Source organism: Lolium perenne, chromosome 3 (genome assembly GCF_019359855.2).
Source record: "Lolium perenne isolate Kyuss_39 chromosome 3, Kyuss_2.0, whole genome shotgun sequence".
NCBI classification, from domain to species: Eukaryota; Viridiplantae; Streptophyta; class Magnoliopsida; order Poales; family Poaceae; genus Lolium; species Lolium perenne.
In genome coordinates, this window is record NC_067246.2 from 65231279 (window position 1) to 65240452 (window position 9174).

Sequence of the window (9174 nt, forward strand, 5' to 3'; positions counted from 1 at the left end):
TAGTTCTGCAATTGCACTGCTTCCCGGAGTTTCTATGTCCAACGTATTTTCTTTTTAACCATATTTTTTTGCGACCACAACTCTAGTCATGAACATACATTGGGTTAAATGTGTGGCAATGTTTATAGTGATCTTTATTTTACTTTTATGTGTCTCGCTCAATCATATGGCATATATTCTTCCTACGATTGGGATCATGTATGTGAGTTTCGGCTGGAAGTTGCTCTTTCACTTCTTGTGGTTTGAAAATAATTGAGAATAATATTTTCTTGAAACTTATGTTTCATCACGGCCGGTCCGACAGAATTCTTCAAACCTTATTCTAATAATCTACAATTCAGTAGCGTTCTTTTTAAGCTGAATTTAGTACGTAGTGACATGTACAAGCTCCTTAGTCTGTTCCTATTGTTTATATTTTTGCCATAGTCTCACGTATATATCCCACTGAGTTTGGATATTTGGTTTTTTACGTAAGACTTTTTTCTCAGGCCCATTGAAAATTACATGCACACATAAAGAGAGTGGTCAAGAAATTTGAGCACACCTGATATATATGTCTCACTATTTTTGTAGTTGAATAAGTAATATAGTTAAATAATTTAATTTTTCTTATGTATATTTCATTTTTAGTCTACCATGTGCTTGACCAACGCACACAAATGTAGTTCTTTTGGACTTTTTTCCTAACCCATATCTAACGTAGAGCTCCTTTTACGTGGCATATAGCACATATTCTATGGCTTCCTTTTTTTTTGACATGGAAGCAAAAAAAAATTCTAATCCATATCTGACGTAGAGCTGTAGCCTGTAGGACTCCTTTTAACACGTATTCTATGGCTTCCTTTTCTTTGACGTGGAAGTAGATCCCTTCCTATTTTCACGTGAACCTTCTTTTATCGTTTCCTACCTCTACAAGAAATGTTTATAACCATAGAACGTGTAAATCAGGTACGCATTTTTTCGTGAACTCTTATTTCTTTTTCTTTGAGATATGAAGGTTTCTAACGTGCCATAAGTTTATTTTTGTACACCTTCTGTTGTACGTAACACTTCGTGTCTTTTAATCTAAGATGTTAAGATTAAAATCATTGGTTTATATTATTTTAGCATATGTGGATATGTGGATTAATCTGGTGCCTCGAAAAACATCCTTATTTTGTTTTTAGTATATAAAAGCATGGATATTTGAGTCACGGATTTCAGCATGCATGGCGATGAAATAAGCAAAATCTGCAGCCACCTCGTAGTCAACGTTCTGCAAGAGGACCATCACACTCATAGGGACCAACATTCCTGGCTGGAGTTTTCCGGTCACTCTCGATGATCATTTTCTCCATGATCACACAAGCATGCATCACCTCCCACATTTGATCTTGAGACCAGGAAACAACAAGGTAACATACAATATAAAATCGAGAATGGAGCACACATGCACATGACCGCTTGATATCCTTCCTGCAACTTTCTTGGTTCTCAGCAAAGTGGCAACTCTTCGGACCTACATGTGTCGGGATTGTTTTGACTAATATCGCCCATTTGGGATAGGTGTCATCAGCTAGATAGTAACCCCTTGGTATATAAGTTTCGATTGATCTCATAGGTGCATGGTGTATCATGACCTTCCACAAGTTTCGCAAACACTAGAGAGCGCTGCAGCACATTGATGTTATTGTGCGATGAAGCCATGCCAATGAAAGAATGCCAAATCCGCATGTCATGATCTGCCAGAGCTTCTAATACAACATTATTGCAGGATCCATGATGCCCTTTGTACAAACTATGACAAGTAAACAGACAGGTCTTCCATCACCAGTGCATGCAATTGATGCTTCCAAGCATCCTAGGAAATTGTCTCGGTGCATTTCGTGTCATGATCTTAGTTGCTTCATTTGGCCTCTCAAATAGTATTTGCCAAACTTTTCCACCACGACACCTATACATGTATTCGATGCCAGTGGACTCACTCATGCGAAGGTAGTCGTCATGTGAGTTGGTAGGGGATCCATATGCAAACATCCCCATGGGAGCTCTACACTCCTGGATCGACGAGAAATAAGCCGTGCCAATGGCATTGTGCTTCAGCTTGAAGTAATTGTCGTACTCTCTCACACCATGAAGGATTTCCATGAACACGTCATTGCTCATCTTATAACGCCTTCAAAAATTGTTGGCATGTGTTGTCCCTCCGGCCAACCTCTGCCGCAGCTTGGACTTTTTTTCTTGTTTTAACCTCCACGGCGTTGCTCCTTTTTCCTCCGCTCAGCGTCATCAAGCACTTTTTTGAAGGCAACTGATAATAGGTGCTCCCAAACGTCAGCTTCGAGGCCTTCCTCATCCTACATCATTTGTTGAATCATCTCGTCGTCGCTATTCATGTCCACGAGAAAAAATATCATTAGAAATCATCGTCGGCAAGGGAGGCACGAACCATGACCAGCAGCGTTTACCAGAAGAACGTCTGAACATCTTCAGTGCGCGTGGGCACCCAGAGAAGCCATTGCGCTCGGGGTAGAGTCGGTGAACAACTGGCGGCGAGATGGATGGCTGGGCAATGAGGTGCGCACTGGATTGAGACGCATGAGAAATATTCCGTCAGATTGGCCGACAATTTGAGCGGCAACAAGAGAGTTGCGAGAGGCGGGAAGGAAGGCACATCATGAAAGAAAGGTGAGGAAGGCGTCAGCTTTGATCGCTGTCAGATTTACCCACGTTGCTTTTAGTTGCGTTCGGTGCCCCCGCAATGACCCCTATGTAGCGGGAAAGGGCAGGGGCATCGAACAATGTATTGGACCGCACCAGACTGAATTGGTCTTTGAAGCGCAAGGTTGTGCGCGATCAAGTGTCGAACGCACCCCAAATCGCTTTCGAGGATGCTTTGGGCAAGTCGAAGATGCTCTCAGTTCCATTTCAGAACGGAACCCCGTGAACAGGTTCAGAACAAGCGGTTTGGCAGCCAAACTTACTACAAACTCAATTAGCAGGCCTATAGCCAGGTTACCAAAATCATCCAATTCCGGCCGCAGAAGTTTTCAGAAACTTGAAACGAGAGACCTAAAGCGACTCCACCTGCATTTTGTTATAGAAGCTCTCGGTGCATCAAACATGAGCTCAGGCTCCGGGCGAAGCGATCAAGAGAAGAACAAACTTAGGACAGTTCTTGGTGTTTTCTATGTACCAGGCCCAACGAGCTTCTTTGGCACAGGGTCATCCACCCAGGATGTAGGTCGTTACATTCCAGGGGCGTTTGGGCTCGAAGGATCTTCGAGGTGTATGGGCAGAAGCTTTTCACCATCTCCAGTATACACTCCTTGAATATGAGTCTCCAACTTTTGACCGAATAAAGCATCATTCTTCAACCTTGCTCCTTCATCCATGGCCGAACATTAAAAATCTCGTCGTTTCTAACTTTCTAGATACCCCACAGAAACCATAGCATGTTTCTTGTTAGAAATCCAAAACCCAGCAAGAAATTTATTGGAGTCTCCAACAGGGAGTTTAAAGAAAGAGGAAATGGCTGGCTAAACGAAAATTTGAAATGAGAGGAACGCTAGGGTTTTTCACCACATTTCAACCTTTCTATCCATAATTCTAGCTAAAATTAAGGTGGTAGCGCGCTATTAGGTTACCGCGGGGGCAAGATTAGGTTTGTGTTGTTTTGTATGGTGTCCTAGGCCATGAAAAGGTTTCGTATAAAACTTCTCTTTAATTAATGAGATGAGGCAAAGCTTTGCCTCCATTTTGAAAAAGAATAATTGGCCAAACCTGTCTAGCTACGATGCAGCCAAAAAACAGATGGTGCACTATTTCTACCTTAGAGCAAAAAGTGAAATCTTCAGGTTTTATTCAAATTCCTTTTCATTAGGTTATTTATGTTCATTTGTCTATCTTGTGCAAGGAGCCAAAGGAATATTTGAATCCTTGGTGGGATGTGAAGTTGCCAACCAGAAGGAATGAAAACAAGAACTGCACCACCAAAATTATTGATTTTATACAAGGTTGTAGTAGAGGAACCCCTATTTTCAGTGTATTGCCACATGAGGCCATCACAGTTCTCACTAAGATAAATACTTGAGGCTAAACCCTCCAATTCATCAAAGATCGGTTAAAGTTCCTTCTAAAAGTCAATCTAAGATGAGAGCCATCCCACACATGACTAGGCTAGGCAGACCTTCGGATTGAGTGCCTCCTAGGCTGAGGCAGACTTAAGCCGCCGCCTCCGCAGCGGTGGCCTCGCCGGCCAAGTGATGTTTTCGGTCCGTCGTGGTGATGGCGCACCGGTTGCGGTGCTCCTACAAGTCGTCCTCCAACATGCTCTCTGACTTCTCCTTCAACGGGGCTTCACGTAGCTTCGTTGACTTCTTCTTCAGTGGGACTTTGTGTGGCTTCTCCTTCATCGACACCTTCTTTTTCGAAGTCATGCTGCCGATGGCAGCGAGGTCGAGGGCGTGCTCTGGCCGGGCACAAACAGGAGAGCCGATGATAATGGAGTGGCGAGCAAGAGGGGGAATTTCGGGGGAATAGTTGTAGAGTTTTCCTATGTGGCTACTAGACATGACCAAAGGGCTGAAATCTGAAGTGGCGGGACGATTGGTGTGCGCGATTCCCACCCCACCCCCAAGCATAGGAACCAACACGGGTTTGCCGACGCTTGTATTGGGCTCCAAAATCGGCAGCTACTTGTAGGGAGAGCCGGTGTGGCCCAAAAACAACGTCGAACCTCCACCTTGCTTGGGATTTGATGGGTTGTGCTTTTTTGATGGGGTGGGCTTTGTTGTTTCGGGATACTCGGGATATTCGGGTGCTGGAAGTACAAGCCTGAATTGCTGGAAATAAATTCAGGTGTTCTCGAAATACCTTCCCGAATACATTCTCGGGTTTTTCAGGTTCGGGTTTGGAAATTTCAGGTTCGGGATTCAGGTATCGGGTGTTATGCCCGGAGTGACTATTGGAGTCGTTGGTGGAGATGCTCTAAGAGACGTTCCTAGGAGCCTGAAATCTTTATCTTTCCAGAATCAGTGTCAAGAGATCAAAAGAGAATCACCCAGCAACACACAAACTACGTAGTTACACCATCTTATCCCTGGGAATCAATCCTAACAGTTCTGCAATCTTCAGCTTCTTCCTGGCATACTGCTCATACGTTCCAGCAAACCCATACTGAAAATGGAAAAATGGAAATAATAATTAAGCTACACATACAAAACTGCAAGTGGTTAGAATGTTGTTTTGCCACTCAACATACCCTCCAACGAATTTCCTGTGCAATCAGCTCCCGGGCTCTAGATTTTGGAACCTAGAGACACAAAAGAAAGACATCATCACACGTTAATATAATACATACCAGTGGCTGATAGACCACACCAGACTGTACTTACATCCTTAGTAAGGCCTTCCGTGCACTGACGAAACTACAATGAAAGAAGAGCAGAGTATTTTAAAAAGTGATTATAGCCACACAAAAAAATGAAATCACATATACAACATGTGTGGAATAAAACACACTAGTATATCCATTCTGGAATGGCCAAACTTCAGCCCATACTCCATATTGCGGTTCTGTGCTGGAGACAATCTCTCACCATAAACTTGCCTGAGAGCATCACTGAAACCCTGATAAACATTGTCCAAGTAAGAATAAAACAACATTGCCAAGCATAAGTAGAGAGAAAGCATTCACAAAACACATTCAGTATAATAACAATGTTGAATTCTGAAAATGATAGTACCGTGGCTGACCTGATTACCCACATGAAGCCTCCAAATATCATAAAAGATACCATCAAGATCTTTCACAGACATAACATATGTGCGTGTATTCAATATATACTCCTGAATTGAATCAAAAGAATGCAATTGTTAATCACAACCATAACTAGGGCTGACCATCAAAATGAGCAAGGGACAAAGGAATCTTACGTTGAAACCAACAGCTGCTAGTTCCATAGTCATATGGGGAAACTCAGCAGCGATTCTAACTGCTTGGATACCAGCTTTCGAATGAACTTTATCCCACTAATAATAGAACAGAAAATTTATTGTGCTGTTACAGTGTGTATATAGAGATTCCTTACGATTCCATGGTTTTGAGAGGTCGCACATGTTTACCTCATAAGAAGACTCATGTGGCAGCACATACTTTTTAAGCCACTGTCAAGAGCAAACATCGTTAGTCCAAAGAAACAAAAATACTGAAAAAGGTTTCTTAAACTTGAACTAGCTGATCGTTGCACTGGGCATACTTTAATTTTCTTCCCAATCATTTCCCAGTACTGGAGATAATCTCTATCAGCTTCAGGGGTGCTATAAAAGGCTCGGTATTTTTTCCAATCTGTATACTCATCGCCACCCTGCACCAAAACAGATGAAACCGACATAAGTAGAGCTGTTCTGAGTACCACAAGCATTGGTCACAATCGAACAGGGCGTTCTTGAGATTATTGATTGGAGTACTTATACCATTCAAGAAAATTAAAATAACAGGGGGGGGCTCGGAAAAAGGGCAAAATGTGTTTATACATACAAAAAAAAGGGATACTAATTGTATTCTGGGAGAAGCATGCAGCCCATTGGGGTTTTGAGACTTGCTCCTTGTAAAGAACAATTGTAAATTAAATTCTGTTTCTTTATCATTTGAAATACGATGGACTAGCCTGCCTCGAAAAAAGGTCTGATTTTTTCTATTTATTGTATATTACACATAGTATTATATTTAGCAAAATTTATTTCAAGGACACATTCTAATATGTGTGCTTAATGTCCAAATGCTGCAATTTTCTTAGTTTTAGTGGTTGAGTGTCTCCAAGAAACCCATGCCCCTTAAACTGAGAGGTTGTGTTCACTTAAAGTCATGCTACTAGAAGGAGAAGTTACATTACTATTTCCTTAACTGTACAAGCTATGCAAGGCAAATGGAACACATATTTGATACCACCCATTCAAACGGAAAAAAATAGTACAAAAAACGGATATCAATTGTATTCTGGGAGCAACCTATATCATGTCCCAATTGAAGTTTAGGACTTGTTCCTTCCAAGGAAGGATTGTAATTAATCTCTGTTTATTTTTAGTTAGAAGACCATGCTGATTTTGCCTGCCTCGAGAAAAAAAAAGGTCTGCCTTTCTATCTATTGTAGATTGCACATATTATCATATTCTACAGCAATTCATTGGAAGCATCCATATTCTTCTGTGTGCTTACTCACCAAGTGCTGCAATTTCTTGGTTTTAGTGTCAACTTTCTCCGAGAACTCCATGCCCTTTAAACTGTGAGACTATCCAGTCATGCTACAAGGAGAAGTTACATTACTATTTCCTTAACCGTACATGCTTTGACAGACAAATTCTTGCTACCACGCATTCAGCCCGGCAGTTTGACCTATGGGTTCGTCTGCCTATGGGAACCCGACCCGAATGGGCATGGTATGGGTTTGTTTTTCACCCACGGGTGGTAGCCATGGGCGACCCCATTAGTCATGAGTAGGGAGAATGTGCCCATGGGCTACTCACGGGTCACCCAATTAATATTTATTTTAACTGTTACGTGAGATGTGAACCCCCTTTTCTTATGATCTACACCATAATACTGCATAATGATGCGACCGTCTTTGCTTATTCTCTTTTGGTGGACATGCATCTTGCTTCTTGGCTGATAAATTAAGTCCCGGCCTTACCAAGTAGTGTTCCAGATTCCAGCCCATCAATAAATTAAGTTCCTGCCTAACTAGACTCTGCAATCTTGAATGGGTGGTCAAAAGAAAAAACAGAAGTACCAACTGCATGAGTATAGAAATTAAACGTAGATGCATTGCTGAAAAAGAATAAAAATAGTGAATGCACATATATACTTACATCACCATTTAAAAGGACTAGCCGCTGGTAGTCAGTCAAGTACTTTTTGTGACCTAAGAGGTCGGAGTCGAAGTCCCAACCAAAATAGCCATCTGTTACGTAATGACAAAAGCAGTCTTTCTCCACGATAAGCTCCGCAGGGTACTTGCGTTCCAACGCAGCGTCATCCAGCTCGTCAACCGGCTTTCCTTTCAACAACTAAGCAGATGGAGTATGTACATGAGAGGCATGATAATTTATGTATATATGTTATATGATAGATTATAGTAGACAGATAGGAGCATTGATATGGGAGAGAGACTAACCAGGGCAGCTCTGATGCGATAGAGTGCATGCTTGAAATAGACCTTGTTGGTCTGCTCTTGGTCCAGCCGAGTATAAGTATCAATGTCAGGCATGCGAGCCACAAGCACTTCACGGGCTCTCGTGAATTTCTCGTCCCGGGTAAGATCGTCCGGTTCAGATTCTCCAGAATCCTCCGTGTCTAGTCCCATGAAATCTGGTCCGCGGATCTCGCTCAATAAATTCTGGCACTGGTATTCCAGCAGAGCAGCTCGCAAATCATCATCGTGGAAAGATTTAGGAGTGAGGGCTTCGAGGATCTCACTGGAAGGGAGGTTTGAACAACCGTCCAGGTCCGAGATGTCGGCGCTGTCTGGTAACTGCAATTGGGCGAGGCGCGAGGTTATGATCTGATGGTACCTTGGCTCTGTTGAGGACATAACAAGATCGTCGGATGCGCCATCTTCATCAAGGCTACTGCTATCCCAATCGACAAGGGATTCAGACAACGATGCGCCATCTTCGTCAAGGCGCCGGCGGGAGAGCCCTTCTTGAAGAGGCCTCCGGCGTCGGCGGCGCCTCTTCTGCGGCATCGGTATCTGATCGACGATCACAGGGGTGGAGTCGTTGTGACGGAGACGGGAGGGGATCGCGAATTCGGCCGCTAGGGTTTCGTCTTAATTAGGAGACGAGTGGAGCAATTTAGGAGAGGCTCTCCCTTCCGCATTACTATTCTTTTTTGTTTTTGTTTTTGTTTTGGTATAAACACTCCTATCAGAGTCCGATCATCCGATGGGAATCGAAATCATCAGACATTCAGACCCATCTAGTGTCGTCCATCTCGTTTCCATCTATCGGGCCGATGCGTGTTTTGCTTCCCACGATTTACGTTGCGCGTTAATCCCGCACATTCCCTACGTTCCCTGTCCGTCGGCGGCTGGCGCACTTGGGTCGATCTGCTACAAGTGGTGACGGCAACCGTCTCCATCCCTCCAACAATACGATCGATCTGGCTGTAGGTAATTGCAACAGAACTATGTAGTA

General features: G+C 43.0%; 1 protein-coding gene across 1 annotated transcript; it reads right to left on the minus strand.

The window, feature by feature from the left end:
- Positions 1 to 3974: 3974 nt before the first annotated feature.
- Positions 3975 to 8916, minus strand: LOC127341652 (uncharacterized). The gene is made up of 10 exons (XM_051367523.2): positions 8154 to 8916; positions 7849 to 8046; positions 6240 to 6347; positions 6106 to 6147; positions 5917 to 6012; positions 5737 to 5829; positions 5503 to 5610; positions 5376 to 5408; positions 5243 to 5293; positions 3975 to 5157 (listed from the first exon to the last, which is right to left on the minus strand). Exons 1-10 carry the CDS (start codon positions 8721 to 8723, stop codon positions 5065 to 5067), a joined length of 1392 nt encoding a protein of 463 aa, XP_051223483.1. The 5' UTR covers positions 8724 to 8916; the 3' UTR covers positions 3975 to 5064.
- Positions 8917 to 9174: the final 258 nt, after the last annotated feature.